This window comes from Bolinopsis microptera, chromosome 5 (genome assembly GCF_026151205.1).
Source record: "Bolinopsis microptera isolate Bmic1 chromosome 5, MBARI_Bmic_1.0, whole genome shotgun sequence".
Lineage (NCBI taxonomy): Eukaryota > Metazoa > Ctenophora > Tentaculata > Lobata > Bolinopsidae > Bolinopsis > Bolinopsis microptera.
This window is the reverse complement of record NC_087076.1, coordinates 9,392,001-9,411,942: the sequence shown is the minus strand read 5'-3', so window position 1 is coordinate 9,411,942 and position 19,942 is coordinate 9,392,001. Positions and strand designations below refer to the sequence as shown.

Genomic DNA, 19,942 nt, shown 5'->3' with positions numbered 1-19,942 from the left:
TTCTGCTAACTGCATTAAAGGCTATTTAATGAGATCATGGATTTATCACGTTTTTGAGACCCTGACCAACAACTGGGTGTAATTCGATTAGTTATTTCAGGTTCCCATATTCTCAAAGCGGGATATGACTGTGCCACGTGGGTGTTTGGTCACGTGATTTGCTTTCTGGAAGCCTTTTGGGATGAACTTTATTAAAAACATTATTATTGACCTTGGTAGTTCTGATGCTGGTAGAAAAGTATTCCGACTCAATTTCCTCCTGTTCCGAGCTGGGACTGCACAGTTAGTCCTATCATATTTTGAGATATTTTCCACACATTTCCAGGGGCAATACATTTGACCCTCCCTTCATAATATGATATCATGGCATGGTAATTAGTACTGGAAGCCCTGATGATATAAATATCTTGATCAAATCTCAGATGATACACTGGATTTTAGAGACATCCGTCTCTCCAAACATGGGAACCCGGGAGCTCAAACTACTGTTACAACAATTAACACCCTAAATCGGAGCTAATGAATCTGCATTCTGCCGTCTGATAACAATATCGTGAGTAATTTTGTTAAATTTTACTTTTTCTTATGAGATAACGTGAAGTGAATAATAGATAACAAATATGGTAGAATTAACACAGTTAATCGTAACGTACAAATGTTTTATAGCCAAGATCTCAAGATATTATGATAAAATCACTCACATTTACTTTCAGACTCCCCGTTACGACAGCAATACTGATATTACCGAGTAACCTTTTAAATACAGGTTATGATAAGGAGAGCAGTTCCGGCTTAAGCACAAAATACCAATAATAGAAAATCAAAATTTCATAAGACCATTGTTTTTTTGCAATTCTGTTGATCAAGAAGTCAGCGTTTTTAGGCAACTTGGTCGTTTAGCTCCGGACAGTCTATGCAACGTCTATGCAACGTCCATGCAACAACAAAAGAACCGTCTATGCAACGTCTATGCAACGTCCCTGCACAATGAACACTCTATGCACATTGCACACTCCCTGCACGGTCAGTCTATGCAACGTCTATGCGACGTCTATGCAACGTCTATGCAACGTCCCTGCACAGTACCATATGAACACCGGCTACTAGCCGGCTACTAGCCGGCTACTAGCCGGCTACTAGCCGGCTAGTAGCCACTTTTGTAATAACAGCTCCTCAACTTCACATTACCAACCGGCTACTAACCGGCACTTGAAAAGTGGTCACTAGCCGGCTACTAACCGGCTACTAGCCGGCTAGTGACCACAAAGTGGCTACTAACCGGCTACTAAGCGGTCACTAGCCGGCTATTAGCCGAGCTCTAAAGCAGACCTACTAGTAGCCGGTTCCAAACCGGCTACTAGCCGGCACTTAGAAAGCGGTCACTAGCCGGCTACTAACCGGCTACTAACCGGCTAGTAACCACCAAGTGGCTACTAACCGGCTACTAACCGGCTAGTGACCGCTTAGTAGCCGGTTAGTAGCCACTTTGTGGTCACTAGCCGGCTAGTAGCCGGTTAGTAGCCGGCTAGTGACCACTTTTCAAGTGCCGGTTAGTAGCCGGTTGTTAATGTGAAGTTGAGGAGCTGTTATTACAAAAGTGGCTACTAGCCGGCTAGTAGCCGGCTAGTAGCCGGTGTTCATATGGTACTGTGCAGGGACGTTGCATAGACGTTGCATAGACGTTGCATAGACTGACCGTGCAGGGAGTGTGCATAGAGTGTTCATTGTGCAGGGACGTTGCATAGACGTTGCATAGACGGTTCTTTTGTTGTTGCACGGACGTTGCATAGACGTTGCATAGACTGTCCGGAGCTAAACGACCAACTTCCCGACAAACATGTTCATCATCCAATGCGAAGAAGCCGTGGACCTTTCACTAGCCAATAAGAGTGCAGTATTCTGCAAACCTGGCCTCATTAAATTACTATAGGAACACGAGTTGCAGTGTATCAGATTACATTTGGTACGCAAAGGTTACCCGTTATTCGTGTTGCTTAACTCTTTGATCTTAGCATCAATGGAATATCACACTATCTTTATATCAAATTTAATATAACTTATCGGTCATAATTATCACTTTTTCACGGACCGAATGTTTCAATTTCACGGACCTTTCACTAGCCAATAAGAGTGCAGTATTCTGCAAACCTTGCCTCATTAGATTACTATGGGAACACTAGTTGCAGTGCACCAGATTACATTTGGTACGCAAAGGTTACCCGTTATTCGTGTTGCGTAACTCTTTGATCTTAGCATCCATGGAATATCACACTATCTTTATATCAAATTTAATATAACTTATCGGTCATAATTATCACTTTTTCACGGACCGAATGTTTCAATTTCACGGACCTTTCACTAGCCAATAAGAGTGCAGTATTCTGCAAACCTTGCCTCATTAGATTACTTATATTATTAGTCCGGTCAGTTACGGTTAAAATCAGACCAAAACCTGCATTTCATAGTAGAGGGCTGAAATTTGTTTAAGGGGTTCTCAAAGGTCTTTAGAACCGAAAAAACTTCGGAGCCCTAAAATTCAGATCGGGAAAATTGCCCATTTGGCCACGCCCATTTTTGGTACCAAAATGTCCAGGCGCAATTTAAGAGAAATATATATAATGTCATTCCTAACATGTTAGGGGTCTATATCTATGTTTTTTGCACGTCGAATCGATTGGAAAGGTTCTTGAAGCTCTAAAACACTTATTTTTTTGCAAATAACTGAAGAAATAATATTTCACGTGCCAAATTTTTCAGTCGCGATTGATAAAAATTGTTCAAAATCGATTTCCTGACATAATAATAATTTGTATAATTTGTAAAGTTCGTAGACTCATCTACAGGGTCATTGAATAGTTCGACCACCCTTGTTTTACAGTACACTACATTGTAGATGTTCTGAAGGAGTATCCTAAGATTCTTGATCTTTTTGGCACAGGCACCCCTCCTCATTTAACCCTCAATCAAATTTCCTATCATTCGGCTGAGTCGACCGAGGAGATCGCATAGATCCGATGAATCCTTAGCTACTCCCTAGACTGAGCGACACTGGGATTCGATCCCTGAACCTTCTGTACAGAAGGCGGAAGCTCGGCAACTAGGCCACCCAGCCATTATAATATGTTTGGTATCTAAACCCATGTTTTTTTGTACGACCGGTCGATTCAAAAGGTTCCTTCAACCCTAAAAGACTTCTGTGTAACAATTTTTCAGAAAAATATGTTATAGCACTACTATTTGCTTCAGAAGTTTGTAGTTGCTATTACTCTAGTACTAGTAGCAGAGTGTTCAGTGTAGTTGAGTGTGCACTTCCATGTCCACAATTTTTCGACAACACAGGGTCTTTCAGTTTCATTAGGTCAGTCCAAACCAAAGTCATCTAGGTACCCATTTTGTATCGCTAGTCCCAGTCCTACAGGGCGAAATTTCTAAATTGCCCTCAGGCGAAAATTTGGGATTTTTGTATCTCGGCTTCTAAAAGACTTAGAGACTTGAATATTGGCCTAAAATAACTGCAATAGCCTTATTTATAAACAAGTTATGAAGCAATATAAGGTCTCAAGTGCTTAGTTTTTAAGATACTCACGAAAATCTGTTTTTTGGCTCATCTCTTACTTTTTTTCCGAATTCTAGAATGTGACTGAGGAGTGATAATATTTATCCTATAATAAGACGGCAATTTGACGGCAGAGTAGTCAGATGAGCGCTATGATGGAAATCGTTGAGTGCCTCAAGACGGAAGCACTAGCAGACAAGGAAAAGATGGTCAGGTTGCAGGACCAGATGCTAGTGCAGAAGGACGAACAACTACAGTTGTTTAAGACGTCAGTTGAAGAGACAGTACAAACAACGGTGGAGACAGGGATTAAGAGCTACAGTGCCGCTGTACAAAAGAACAGCACAAATGGTGCGGTCTGCAACAGTAAAATTCTGAAGAATGTAATAAAGAGTGTGGCTGCAGAGGAGGACAGGAGCAAGAACCTGATAGTGTTTGGACTGAAAGAAGAGGATGGAGAACAGCTTCCAGCTCTGGTAACCGCAGTATTGGAGGAGATCGGGGAGAAACCTCATTTTGAAGCGACTAGAGTCGGCTGGAAGAGGCCAGGTATCACGGCTATCCGACCAGTCAAGATCACCGTCCCAAGCTCAACAGCAGTTCATCAGATTCTGATGAAAACAGGGAGACTGAGGATGGCTGATGCACACAAAGATGTATGGATCTGTCCTGATAGATCCAGTGAAGAGCGTGCAGCAAGGAAGAACGTGGTAACTGACCTGAAGAAGAAAAGGGCTGAACAGACTCATCTCGACCACTACATCCGTAACGGGAAGGTCTGTAGCCGGGTTAAGAAGGCACCATGATGACGTAATTCATGTTTCTCGGACACCGATCAGTATAATATGTACTTGTAGGGGTATTTTAAGAGTTAACGGACGTTGTCTGTATTTGAGAGACAATTATATTATATAAATACATTATTATTTGATTGTTTCACACTTTTCACGTTTCATAATTTTATTACTAGGTGGAGGTGATGTTATTGAGACTTTGGGCGGCCAAAAAACTCCTGTTCTGAAAGTTGTCCTCTGTACTTGTTTCACTGACCCACGCTTTTTAGCATTTATACATTTCGGCCCATTTTATATTTTTGTTCGAATTGCTGTACATTTGCATACTTGCTATTTTGTAAAAGTTTCAAATCAAATCAAGCTAATCTAGTTATCAGCAACACACATGTCTACGCATGTGTAGGACTATAGGACACACACACACTAAAATCAATGGAAATATTTACCGGACCATAATGCCACAGACATTATTATCACAAACATAATTATTCACGCTAAGGTCTTCAGCGTGAACGTAATGTCCGTGATAATTATGATAAGGTGGTTCGTGTTAGGATATCATTCGTAAACCACAGCACCTTATTTTGCCTCTAGTTATCATCCCTCAATGAAAATTTGTCATCAATTCATTCATCAATTCATCAATGTAAACATTTTCGGGGATTATTTCATTTGGCAAATTGATATTAATTGTTCATCATGTTTATCGAATAAATTTAAAAAAACTATTTTTATAATTGAAAATGATGTGTTGTCCTCAACAAATATAAATCCTATTCAACGTTCGATTTACAAAATAAAAAATCTGCATCTTTCACGCATTGTACACGATGAATAAACATTTTACATACCAAAAGCTCAACGGATGTTAAACCGGATAATAATTTAGTGTTAAAAATACTTTTATTATGGATGGGTATAGGGATGTTCCTCGTTACACTTAAATTGATCAATTTGTAGAAACACGTTTAAGCCAGACTCTAATTATGCGTAAAACACAAGGTCCGGTCCGCTGTGATTATTGCTCATATCATTACTCACCACAATAATCAGACAGCTGTAAAACAATTGTGAATGATGTTGCATTGTGATTAAAGGGAGGGCTGCTGCAAGGTTGGGGGTAATAAACTTAGAGTAATTAATTAAGAAGCTAATTGTCCATTCGTATCAGCATACTGTAGTTGTGTACTACAGTCGAGGTAGCGATGATAAGTACTCCAATAGCTAGAAACAGCGTCTGCAAAGAAATTTTACCATTGAATTTATTTCGTGACGAAAATCATCTTCAGTATCATTGGATTGGATACCATGGGCATTGCGGATTAATTTGACTTCAAGTCTGTACAATAAATTTAAATATAGCTAAAAACAGGAAAATATCTCACCTTGAGAATCATATCTTTGCCGTCCCTGATCTCATCGCAGATCATCTCAACAAATGTGATATAAAGGAAGAAACCTGTACTCAGACCCTGTATCAAACCTGTAGCGGAAAACTTCTTAGTTATGAATGTGTACTGGGGAGGTGAGACATGGTTTTTGACATTTGACAGCAATTAACCGATTAATACCCATTATTGACCAATTAAACCCCAGAATTACTGTCAATCTTTCTGATTACGTTAACATCGGTAAAGAAGATGGAATTATTTTGTGCATTGAGGATCAGAAACTACTGAAAGATTTAGTCTCACCTGGTACTTAAAACTAAAAGTTGAATCCTAGAATTATGAACAAAAGATATTGCAAAAGGACAATTTACGACCATATGCCTCAATCATATCCTAAAACGACCATTATAGACGTTGGTCGTTTGACCAATCCTCTACTTAGGTACTAAATGATTATCATGCAATATATATTGCACGTATAACTTATAAGTTCCCTTACTCTCATGTGTGGACCTATAAAGCATAATTTTTAGAAAACTCAGCGTCTATAAGCCGGGTTCCCACAGCAAACGCCACCACACATTTGTGTATAAGTATTGCTCCAGCAAGTTGGATGAAGGTCATCGTTTTTGCTTCCACGCCAATAGCTAGTCCTTCGAATACAGAGTGAACAGCTAGTGCGAATATCAACACTCCTACGCTTTTTTTCTGAAATATAGTTTCAACTAAATTAGGCCCCATATAGCTTCCAGCCAAACATTTCTTAAACTGTAGATATCAAAGTTGTAATTGGATGCTATGGGACCTTTATAACTTTAGGAATCGTATCAAGTTTCAATGTGCTAACTTTATCGTATCTACTTTAGGTACTCAATTTTACATTTCACATTAGATTTATAATGATTTCAGTGGGGTGGTGAAAAATTAAAATAAAATATGTCCGAAATGATCTTCTCAATCTTTGTCTAGCTTGCAGTACCTAAATGATGCAATTGGCGGGGTAAAATACATTTGCATTTCGCACATTGTTCTTAATAGATTCTGATCAAATACATGATTACACCCACTCAAAGCCACGCTGGACAAAGCTAATGATATAATCGGTCTGGAAGTACAGGTGACGTGCAATAATAGAACTGTCAATATCTCAAATCTCCATACTATCGAGCAGCTGTACGGTGTGTAAAACGATTACCCTGATAATCAGGGACCAGATGACCGCAGGCAGCACCATGAGGCACCACCTATATAATTCAACTTATAACTGAGTCGAGTACCATTATTATCATTATAGGTCCCAGCCTCCTTTTGACTTTCCTTCTGTTGATAATTTATAACTAGGTGTTTTATATTCAACTTCAAGTTAGATTTACCTTGGGCTGTGCTACAGGTGGGGGATTGACAGAGCTTATCCTCAAAGAAGACGTCTCACCTGGGTGTAATTATAGAGATTAATGTGATTCGGACCATTGCAGCAATAAAATGTTACCATTGTAGAACTTCACAGAAAAGGTTACTTTTTTCATGTGGATTTTTTCACCGGAAATTTATTACGTATTTGCTAATAAATTACACTGACCCATCTCTTTTAATGATACAGTTTCTTCCTTGTTCCCATTTGCGTCTGTTAATGGCTGAAATGATTTACTTTCAATAATGTATATGTCTACATTGTTGTTTACCAATTTAGTGCTTGAGTACATACATAGAAGTCATTGCATGCATCATCATCATTACTTTGTACACTTCTATATGGCTTAAATTCCTTGAAATTGAAACTGTGTCGGAACAGTCCGTCGTGTTGATTCCATGTGGTTACTTTAATTATTGTAAAAGCAGACAATTATCATATTTTTCCTTTGAACTCGTTGGCTCTTGCAGGCCGCTTTCTTTTATCTTGTTACCATTATTCGACAACAGCTGACCTCTAATCAGTAATCACATGTAATTGATGTTATCTTTAATGTCTTCTTTAGTGAAAAACAGCCGTTAAAAGGCTGCATTAGGATTGCACTAACCTGGCCGTGACTGTGGCCATGCCCATGGGAGTCCACCATACTCTCCACCAGGAGTATGCTCACAAAACCAATACACTCCAGTATCTCTGCTATTGGTAGAGATTTCAGAAAGTTGTTGTCACTGCTGTCTCGCCATAGGTTTATCTCTACTGCTACCTGAAAAGTAGGACATGTTTTGAACTTATTCAGTATTTTTTTGAGGGAAATTTCTTTTTTCTTTGCTTAAATAATGTTTCGTTTCAAACTATTGTTTCAATAGTTATCCGTTCTTTATTTCCTAAATCATATGTTGTAATAGGTACGCTGGTATTTTCTACCAGCAAGCAATCCAATCGATTCCTATTAAGATTAATTCGATTTTGTTTATCATGTTCGCTTCCTAAAATTCTAAAGGCATCTAAACATGATGTGAAAACAAGTTAAGCATACATTCCCCTTACTGGGCGGCGCTCAGCCTGTCATCCCGCCGAATCTCTATTTGTTCCCAGGTAAACATTCCGCTTACCTCTGGTATTAAAGTGAGTAAAGCATGTAAAGACTTCTGTGTAACAATTTTTCAGAAAAATATGTTATAGCACTACTATTTGCTTCAGAAGTTTGTAGTTGCTATTACTCTAGTACTAGTAGCAGAGTGTTCAGTGTAGTTGAGTGTGCACTTCCATGTCCACAATTTTTCGACAACACAGGGTCTTTCAGTTTCATTAGGTCAGTCCAAACCAAAGTCATAGGTACCCATTTTGTATCGCTAGTCCCAGTCCTACAGGGCGAAATTTCTAAATTGCCCTCAGGCGAAAATTTGGGATTTTTGTATCTCGGCTTCTAAAAGACTTAGAGACTTGAATATTGGCCTAAAATAACTGCAATAGCCTTATTTATAAACAAGTTATGAAGCAATATAAGGTCTCAAGTGCTTAGTTTTTAAGATACTCACGAAAATCTGTTTTTTGGCTCATCTCTTACTTTTTTTCCGAATTCTAGAATGTGACTGAGGAGTGATAATATTTATCCTATAATAAGCTAATCTAGTTATCAGCAACACACATGTCTACGCATATGTAGGACTAGGGACACACACACACTAAAATCAATGGAAATATTTACCGGACCATAATGCCACAGACATTATTATCACAAACATAATTATTCACGCTAAGGTCTTCAGCGTGAACGTAATGTCCGTGATAATTATGATAAGGTGGTTCATGTTAGGATATCATTCGTAAACCACAGCACCTTATTTTGCCTCTAGTTATCATCCCTCAATGAAAATTTGTCATCAATTCATTCATCAATTCATCAATGTAAACATTTTCGGGGATTATTTCATTTGGCAAATTGATATTAATTGTTCATCATGTTTATCGAATAAATAAAAAAAAACTATTTTTATAATTGAAAATGATGTGTTGTCCTCAACGAATATAAATCCTATTCAACGTTCGATTTACAAAATAAAAAATCTGCATCTTTCAGTTTTCACGCATTGTACACGATGAATAAACATTTTACATACCAAAAGCTCAACGGATGTTAAACCGGAATAATAATTTAGTGTTAAAAATATTTTAATATGGAATATTATGGATGGGTATAGGGATGTTCCTCGTTACACTTAAATTGATCAATTTGTAGAAACACGTTTAAGCCAGACTCTAATTAGGCGTAAAACACAATTGGAAAAACTCATAATTAACATCCTAATCGATCGAATCTCTATAAAGGTCCGGTCCGCTGTGATTATTGCTCATATCATTACTCACCACAATAATCGGACAGCTGTAAAACCGCCCTAACCCTAACCATCACCCTAACCCTAACCCTAACCCTTATCCTAACCCTAACCCTAACCCTAACCCTAACCCAAACCCAAACCCTAACCCTAACCCTAACCCTAACCCTAACCCTAACCCTAACCCTAAGACCCTAGAGTCTTACGCCCTAGAGTCTTACGCCCTAGAGTCCGGACCCCTGTAAAACAACTGTGAATGATGTTTCATTGTGATTAAAGGGAGGGCTGCTGAGGTTGGGGGTAATAAACTTAGAGTAATTAATTAAGAAGCTAATTGTCCATTCGTATCAGCATACTGTAGTTGTGTACTACAGTCGAGGTAGCGATGATAAGTACTCCAATAGCTAGAAACAGCGTCTGCGAAGAAATTTTACCATTGAATTTATTTCGTGACGAAAATCATCTTCAGTATCATTGGATACCATGGGTATTGCGGATTAATTTGACTTCAAGTCTGTACAATAAATTTAAATATAGCTAAAAACAGGAAAATATCTCACCTTGAGCATCATATCTTTGCCGTCCCTGATCTCATCGCAGATCATCTCAACAAATGTGATATAAAGGAAGAAACCTGTACTCAGACCCTGTATCAAACCTGTAGCGGAAAACTTCTTAGTTATGAATGTGTAATTTAACTGTGACAAAATACTCGGAATTGATTGATTTTTAAATCTTATCGTTATGCTTCTTGCAGTAACTGGACGCCAGTATGCTCGTTTATGTTCTCGGATATTATAACTACCCACAATTTTTAGCGTCTTACATAACCACAAACCTGAAACAAGAGCCATAGTTGTATGAGATCCTGAAGCAAGAGTCTCTAATATCCCCATAGCTACCGCAATACCTATTGGCGTACTTATACAAAATATCGTCAAACTCGTTAGAATGCCTCTGAGGAATGGGTGTGTTAATAGATGTGGATTCTGGTGGGGAGGTGAGGCATGTTTTTTGACATTTGACAGCAATCAACCGATTAATATTCATTATTGACCAATTAAACCCCAGAATTACTGTCAATCTTTCTGATTACGTTAACATCGGTAAGAGGAATATGGAATTATTTTGTGCATTGAGGCTCAGAAACTACTGAAAGATTTAGTCTCACCTGGTACTTAAAAGTTAAATCCTAGACTTATGAACAAAAGATATTGAAAAAAGGACAATTTACAACCATATGCCTCAAATATATCCTAAAACGACCATTATGGACGTTGGTCGTTGGACCAATCCTCTACTTAGGTACTGAATGATTATCATGCAATATATATTGCACGTATAACTTATAAGTTCCCTTACTCTCATGTGTGGACCTATAAAGCATAATTTTTAGAAAACTCACTTAATTTTCAATCCAGCGTCTATAAGCCGGGTTCCCACAGCAAACGCCACCACACATTTGTGTATAAGTATTGCTCCAGCAAGTTGGATGAAGGTCATCGTTTTTGCTTCCACGCCAATAGCTAGTCCTTCGAATACAGAGTGAACAGCTAGTGCGAATATCAACACTCCTACGCTTTTTTTCTGAAATATAGTTTCAACTTAAAGGCCCCATATAGCTTCCAGCCAAACATTTCTTAAACTGTAGATAAAAAAGTTGTAATTAGAAGCTATGGGACCTTTATAACTTTAGGAATCGTATCAAGTTTCAATGTGCTAACTTTATCGTATCTACTTTAGGTACTCAATTTTACATTTCACATTGGATTTATAATGATTTCAGTGGCGTGGTGAAAATAAAATATGTCCGAAATGATCTTCTCAATATTTGTCAAGCTTGGTACCTAATTAATTATGCAATTGGCGGGGTAAAATACATTTGCATTTCGCACATTGTTCTTAATAGATTCTGATCAAATACATGATTACACCCACTCAAAGCCACGCTGGACAAAGCTAATGATATAATCGGTCTGGAAGTACAGGTGACGTGCAATAATAGAACTGTCAATATCTCTAATCTCCATACTATCGAGCAGCTGTACGGTGTGTAGGACGATTACCCTGATAATCAGGGACCAGATGAGCACAGGCAGCATCATGAGGCACCACCTTTATAATTCAACTTATAACTGAGTCGAGTACCATTATTATCATTATAGGTCCCAGCCTCCTTTTGACTTTCCTTCTGTTGATAATTTATAACTAGGTGTTTTATATTCAACTTCAAGTTAGATTTACCTTGGGCTGTGCTACAGGTGGGGGATTGACAGAGCTTATCCTCAAAGAAGACGTCTCACCTGGGTGTAATTATAGAGATTAATTTGATTCGGACCATTTAATTGCAGCAATAAAATGTTACCATTGTAGAACTTCACAGAAAAGGTAACTTTTTTCATGTTGATTTTTTCACCGGAAATTTAGAACGTATTTGCTAATAAATTACACTGACCCATCTCTTTTAATGATACAGTTTCTTCCTTGTTCCCATTTGCGTCTGTTAATGGCTGAAATGATTTACTTTCAATAATGTATATGTTTACCAATTTAGTGCTTGAGTACATACATAGAAGTCATTGCATTCATCATCATTACTTTGTACACTTCTATATGGCTTAAATTCCTTGAAATTGAAACTGTGCCGGAACAGTCCGTCGTGTTGATTCCATGTGGTTACTTTAATTATTGTAAAAGCAGACAATTATCATATTTTTCCTTTGAACTCGTTGGCTCTTGCAGGCCGCTTTCTCTTATCTTGTTACCATTATTTGACAACAGCTGACCTCTAATCAGTAATCACATGTAATTGATGTTATCTTTAATGTCTTCTCTAGTGAAAAACAGCCGTTAAACGGCCGTTAAAAGGCTGCACTAGGATTGCACTAACCTGGCCGTGACTGTGGCCATGCCCATGGGAGTCCACCATACTCTCCACCAGGAGTATGCTCACAAAACCAATACACTCCAGTATCTCTGCTATTGGTAGAGATTTCAGAAAGTTGTTGTCACTGCTGTCTCGCCATAGGTTTATCTCTACTGCTACCTGAAAAGTAGGACATATGTTTTGAACTTATTCAGTATTTTTTTGAGGGAAATTTCTTTTTTCTTTGCTTAAATAATGTTTCGTTTCAAACTATTGTTTCAATAGTTATCCGTTCTTTATTTCCTAAATCATATGTTGTAATAGGTACGCTGGTATTTTCTACCAGCAAGCAATCCAATCGATTCCTATTAAGATTAATTCGATTTTGTTTATTATGTTCGCTTCCTAAAATTCTAAAGGCATCTAAACATGATGTGAAAACAAGTTAAGCATACATTCCCCTTACTGGGCGGCGCTCAGCCTGTCATCCCGCCGAATCTCTATTTGTTCCCAGGTAAACATTCCGCTTACCTCTGGTATTAAGTGAGTAAAGCATGTCCCGAAGAAAACACCCCCTCCAAAACAGCTAGCAATGCTTGTAAATCTAGCTGCGTTTTTCATTTTAGACGCTTTGATTGGGGCTATTCCGAAGAGGAATGGTAAAATGAACATTATAACTATTCCACCACATTTCGCTCCGATTGAGGCTCGTGATTCTGCTGCAAGGTCTGGTAATTCTTGGTGGTGGTCAGACGTGGAGATGTTGTACATTTTGCCGAACTGGTGGAAAAGGTGGTTTTTAGTGATAAACTTTGTTACCAGATGGTGATTTCTTTTTCAATCACTAAAAAATCAATCATATTACCAGAAATAAGATAAAAAATAAAAGCGAGTATCAAGTGAAAAATCATAGAAAATAGGTGGTAAACAAAGCTCAAAGTCGTGTAAAAAACTTAAAATGTTTTCATAGATGCTTGATACAAGAAGCAAGTAAAATTTGGTTAAAAACATAGCAAATGCAAATAAAAGGATAACATGTTGCTGTAGATTTTACACTTTATGATCCAGAACTTTTCATTAGCAGTCAACAAAATACTTTACTGACAGAAAATACAGTAACCTAAATGACGAATGATCGAGCAAATATGACAAATAACCCGACGGAATCAGATCCAAGAACAGTCGCTAGTACTAATCGGCCACCGAGTCAAAGCAACGTTCAGTATATGCTGGCTCGGCTGATGTATAGCATTTACAAAATTACACCGTACATTGTACAACTATACAAGTGTACACGACATACCACTCAACATGTTATTGACGTGTGTTCGAGACTATGTTGATCACTTATAGTGTTGTTGGGTGTGTGACGTAGTGGTTGCTACCCAGTGTGGTGTAACCATGGTAACGGAACTGTTGCTACTCAGTGTTTAATGTTACCAGCGGACAACGGTCCGTTACAGACCTGAGCAGCTGTCCAAATGTTGCCCCTTTTTTGATAAACAATTTTCGATTTTAAGGCAAAATGTACAACAATTTGTAACAATACCTACCGCAATAAATATAATCACACTGACTAAAATTAAAAGAAGAGATGTGGGATCTGCAATATTCTGCATAGGTTTATTTTCATGTCGGCTTTAAACCAAGCTGATATATAATTAACACATGATTAAGTCATCACAAAATTAGTGGTACAGCGCATTGCCTTTTAAAAATCCACATAAAAATTGCGTCAGAGAAATCAGAAAGCTAACATATCTGTGACGATTTTATCGGCGAAAACTGAAATTATCACTTCACAATGTTTGGTGTAATATTTTATAATCACATGGTTTACAGTTAATTAAGCAATTAGCGTTGTTCTACTTGTTAGACAGAGCGTTAATTGGGAGGGAATAATCTGGAAACAATTGTTATCTTTGCCGAGCTAATGACGAATTACAGTTAAAGCTTTAAACATCAAACTCTTCAAAGAAAGAAACAAAATAAAGAGCTGATCAGGTAAGATTGTTATGGCACAGCATAGTATCTTCTCGAAGGTGTAATTGGTTCACAAATTTACGTCATAATTAGTTCGCAAAGGGTAAAGATACAGTTAAACTGCGAAGGCACAACACCAAACCAACCCTACTCTATCTCCCAAAAACAACCTTCTCCTGGTCGGCCATGTCCCTCATCCTACACTTGACCCCCGCAGAGGTCACAAGCCCATCGGAGCACAAATGAGCGAGAAACGGGGAAGCCTTAGCTAACCGGGCCTAGGACTGCATCACTATAAGCAGCGAAATACGGGTATACCCTCCCTTTTACATGCGTTCAACCGGCACCCGAACCACACGCTGTTTCTTAGACATAACTGCCCACCTTCAAATAAGCATGAAAAAATAAAAAATAGGCCAAGGAATAAGAATTTAAGTGCCTAAAATTTGGACTCCCAAGTGGTCTCAAAAACGCAAATTAAATAGGTAATAATTATTTTAGTCTCTCGAGTCTCGACACCACTTTAGGGTTAAACGGGTTCCTGCTATAATAATTATAGGTACTACAGACTGATTATTTATGGTACCCAGCACTAGAAACCGCAACCAAATACCCACGGTTGGTTAATTAAGCGTACGAGATGAGGAACAAGTTGCGAAACATCAAACATTAACAGTAGCTACAGCAAAAATTATATTGTTATCAGCGTTCCTGTGACGATATTAAATCCATCAACCAATGAGTCAAGTGTGGAATTTTTACTGGTTAATAGGATTTGGAAATTGCAGTTATCTGCAAAGCTGAGTTTATTAAATTACTGTACAAGCGCATGGGGATTCAGATTACCAAAGGAACGCAAAGGTCACTGCTTACTCTTGAAACTTTCTTCAAGTACATCGAGCGAATTATAAGTCATAAAATATAAGAGTATATAATGATGTTATTAAAAACACGTCTTTATTTAATATAAAGGTCAAAACATTTTAGTCAGAAGATTGTGTTTATCTAGTAAACCTCCTGTATTTTGGTTATGCTGGTTCTAAAAACTACAAAACAAAATTATTGCTACACAAAGTGCAAACAGTTATAGAGTTAATATTATATTAGATGCTTATTATAATAATGATATGCTACATACAATTGTAGTCGTTTGTCTTCTCCGTACATTAACATAAGCTTCACTGCAGTGGGTACTTAATGATGGAAATTTGAGGTCTCGACTGGGCAATCAAAAGATCCGTCTTATAAAGAACATGTTCAATTGCAGAGATCAGGCAGCTAAGGCAAAATTATAACGTATTTAATGTATATTGTCCATGAATCATATTTACAGCAGAATGTACGCCTCAATAAGCCTCATGTATGCCAAAGTGCAAGGAGGTTTTGCGAGTTACGAGCATTGACGTACATCGCATGAGGCCGTTGAAGTTATCCTGAACTTGTAATATCTAGAACTACACTCCAAATATATCTGTTGACGAGTTAACAAGAACTATAGGTCTCTTGTATCCCTTGTACCCTTTGTACCTCGGGTTTGTCTCGGTCGACAGTGTGTCCTTAAAAGATCATAATATTGTATAAATACCAAATGCATGGTTAAGTGGTACACATGGTTAAGCAAGCATAATAAACGGAGGAGGGAGGTTCATAATAAGATAGCATAGAACTACAAAACGGTAAAGACTCATCTCAAACAAAAGAAAAGGGTAGACTGGTATAGTTGTACATAATTACATTCAGGAAACAATAGATAATAATTACACAAACATCATACGAATGTTCCTTTCCATATGTTACACTATAATTAAAGGGTTGCATTTACAATTAGGTCGTTCACTGTTAAAGGATAAATATCCCCACAAAAAAAGGGTTAATAAATAATTATAGACATATCACGTGACAGCTCTGTCGTCAGCAGGGGTGTAGGAAGAGGGGGGGGGGGGGGGGGGGGGCTTCCTACACCTCTGGTCGTCAGACCAGGTAGTCTCAAGAATAAAGCGACTCAAGAAATATACACTACAGCGAGAAAAGCTGCGAGTTTATAGATATAGTATCCATTGGATATTATCTATTACCGTTATATCAGGTCGAGTAATGAAATAGAATATATCACGCCTCAAGAACGGCGTAATAAAATAAAGCAATAAAAATATAGTGCGGTAATGTGGGTATAGCTTGTAATGGGTTTTAACTTCTAGAGTTCTAGGGTTATTTCTGTTTCATACGTGAATGTCAGAGTGCTCGCTACTCTCTCACTCACTGCAACAATATTTACAGTGCTCAGAATGAATATAAAAACCTCAGATGCCAAATCATACGCCCTTTTTGTTGGAGGCATGAAGGATTAGGTATTTTAATTTCTACTGTGATTTCTCGTACTATTTAATCTTTTAATGAACTTCAGGCTTCAAATGGTGAAGCTCCCAAAACCAAGCTCGGCAAAAATGCGAAAACTGAATTTCCCAGATCTCTATTTGAAGGTGATATCATAAAAAACTCTTCCATTTCAAAGACAACATCAGGTTGAGACTCGCTTCTAATTACCATCATTAATAATTCTAGGATTCTATCAAGACTTCGGTCTCCACTTATAAAACAATATCGTCTGTTTCCGTAACTTGAGGACGTTCAGGGCTATTATCTTCTCATTAGCACTTTTTACTTTTTCTGTGATGACCTGTTTATATGTATTTTATCGCTATGTTAAGTTTACTACCTGTGGTTTTTATATAGTAACAGTATATTTAGGTCTAGCTTTACTGGGTTATTTCTCCGAATGTTGTGCCACATTGCACGTCTAACAATCCACATACATTCTAGTCTAAATAACTTGTCTTCAATTTAAAGAGGAAGTCACGTGCTCTGTGCTAAAATCCAGAATATCCTGCATGCTGGTAGAACGAAAATCGACATGAGCGAAGGCTATGTATAATTGTACCTGTACCGGCCCGCTCTATTAAATGACCAACACTTATTGGCTCCGATTTAGCTCAGTTTACAAGTGTGGCACTTCCTATACTCCAACGATATGACATATTTGTCTCTCAGGCTAATATAAGGAGTCTGACTGTGAGACAAAGGCTCTAGCTTCCCTCTTAGAGAACTTGTAAAGACGCTCCTTCTTAATTTTGGAAAAGAGAATTTATCTGAAGAGACGTTAATTACTCGCATGAAGACGCTACGCGGAAGAACTGATTTCCTACCTGCAGTGCAGCTTTTGCTTGAGCATGAAGATCGAGCTACACTCCAAAGAAACAAGCTTTAAGTACACCACTCCACAAACTAAAGAAAGTTTACCTAATAACTTTATAAGGATATAACCGATAACAAGAGAGTACCAGTCTTGTTATATATCATCTCTTCTCCTGGCTATACTCAAGATCCGGAAAAACAAAAAGCTTCAAACAAAGGTCTTAACAGTTCCCTTTGTTCTACGTTTCACGGTTCTATACCTCGATATAAAGCAGCGTCTGGTAGAAGGTGTTATACTGCTCCCACCCATTTGTAGTTTGTACTACAGATTTGTATAGACTAGGTCTAGAGGTTAAAGCAGTTTTAACTTGGTTGTGACTTTATGCACGTCTCAACTTATTTTTTAATGGTTCCGCCGATTTATTTACCGAATGTTCGTTTTATTTGGGCATTACTATTACTGTACTATTTTGAATTTTCAATCAAGTTCTTGCATAGAAATAACTCGGATTCGACAATACTATCAAAATAATGATGATACTTCAACGGATACCTCAAAAATAGGACAATTATTTTAGCAACATCAAGAGGCTAAGCGTCGGAAAATGACCTTAATTATTATAATTTCATCGTGTATGACATCAAATTAAAAAGGGGTTCAATTTCCGAAACGCGGGCACCAGCAAAACTATGGGAAGTAGAAGCAAACGAAGTTGAATCCACTATACATCAATTATTAGATCACAAAGCTAAAGAGTAAACACTAAACTGTGAATTGTGAAATGAGCCCAATACTCCGTGTACGCACTATATAAACTTTACAAAACTGCGGGCATGTAACTTAGTTAAGACTGATCTCCGATGACGTGGTCAATGGTAGCATTATCTGATCATCAGTCCAAAAGCCGTTTTAATCTTGTTATTGGAGGTTATGAGCTACGTGCTCACTGCTCACTTAACATGACACAGTCAGACGTCTAATAATGTTTAATGGGGAACCCTAGATGAGGGGTCGGTTAATGTCCTTTACGTGCAAGTGTCATTATTGGTTAGTGTTACGCCTGTATTCAGAAGCGACGCCATTCCCACTAGGAATGGCGTCGCATCTTACTTCTGAATCAAACGAAGTTTAATGAATACCCCAATCGCCATAGCATAATTGTGCCTACACCATATTCGAAATTTGTCATGTATAAATGGCATTAATGAGTAGAAAATGTACTGATCACTTGACACATATTGCGCCAAGCAATCGCCAATAGCGACATGTGTTGTATGACAAGCTAGCCATTTCAAAGTAAAGCAAAATGCGGGCAACATAGGCGAATTAACATATGTCTTCTGAGCTAGACTGTGTGTAGAAAAAGGCATAATAAATTCAAAATCGCGTATATGTCATAACTCATGACCATTCGTAAGTGCTCAAGTTTCAAAATAAGTTAAAATTGTTCACTTAATCCTGCAGATTAGTCTTACAATGACATTATTAAGATTTAACAAGTATACAGAGACCAGAGTTCAAATATGTTAGGTACACGGTGATGTTAGATGCTTCATTGAGAATATGCGAAAGCCGAATAGTAATAATATAACAGTGTCTCTACGAGAATATGAGTATGAGTATGAGCAAACTATCGGCGTTATGTCACAATTTTTAGTTTGAGAAGCAGCGTTTTGTTGGGAAACCTCAACGGATCTTATAGATCTAAAAATACATAACTACTGAAATTCCGAAGAATAAATTTCGTGTAGTACTATTACTAGTACGAATTTTATGTAACGAAACACACAATTTAAAAGGTTTCAGATCCCACTTAAACGTCGGACTTTGTACGACTACAATAGTCAAAAACTCCCCGAGACAAACAATTTAAGAATGATTATTTTAAACCTGATAATTTGCACTAAATCTGCTAGCAAGCTTTATTCATTATTTGCATGATAACGCAGCATGATTCTATATTTTTTTGTTTTGTTTGAAGGCTTAAAGTTAAACTCGGTTTAATTTTAACACATATTATGGGGAGGTTTCGCGTGGAACGAACAAATCCACTTTCTAATCATAAAGACTGACGTGATATTGTTTTGTATATTTATAATACATATATATAAATGTTGTCAAGCATTAATTAAAACTTGGATAAATCTATTTACAACTATATTGCAATTGTTTTAAAATAAAGTTAGTAACTAAGTATGAATGCATTTTCTGAAGTGGAGTCACTATGTTATGACCCCAGTATTTTGCTTATCTCAGAAAAGATTAAGTCCGGCTATGTAGATTAAACACATCAAAATACTGAAGGAAGGTCGACTGCAATACAAGAAGAGAAACACAAAATAGTAAATAGCAAAACTAAAAGGTTACAACCCTCTTGCAGTTGTAATTTGCACTCTAGTCTGTAGAGTGTAG

The 19,942-nt window shown here is 37.6% G+C and overlaps 3 protein-coding genes across 3 annotated transcripts in view; all 3 read right to left on the bottom strand.

Moving 5' to 3' along the window:
• LOC134815055 (zinc transporter ZIP1-like) overlaps positions 1–19,942 on the bottom strand; it is an 83,931-nt gene that overhangs the window by 56,565 nt on the left and 7,424 nt on the right. The gene's annotated exons all lie outside the window — the stretch shown is intronic.
• On the bottom strand, positions 6,241–8,081 carry LOC134815057 (zinc transporter ZIP2-like). The gene is made up of 4 exons (XM_063823516.1): positions 7,760–8,081; positions 7,321–7,375; positions 7,115–7,173; positions 6,241–6,449 (listed from the first exon to the last, which is right to left on the bottom strand). The coding sequence occupies exons 1-4, from the start codon at positions 7,796–7,798 to the stop codon at positions 6,255–6,257; spliced, it is 348 nt and encodes a 115-aa protein (XP_063679586.1). The 5' UTR covers positions 7,799–8,081; the 3' UTR covers positions 6,241–6,254.
• On the bottom strand, positions 8,303–13,164 carry LOC134815056 (zinc transporter ZIP1-like). The gene is made up of 9 exons (XM_063823515.1): positions 12,886–13,164; positions 12,379–12,534; positions 11,944–11,998; positions 11,733–11,791; positions 10,894–11,075; positions 10,327–10,445; positions 10,049–10,146; positions 9,726–9,905; positions 8,303–9,535 (listed from the first exon to the last, which is right to left on the bottom strand). Exons 1-8 carry the CDS (start codon positions 13,123–13,125, stop codon positions 9,819–9,821), a joined length of 996 nt encoding a protein of 331 aa, XP_063679585.1. The 5' UTR covers positions 13,126–13,164; the 3' UTR covers positions 8,303–9,535; positions 9,726–9,818.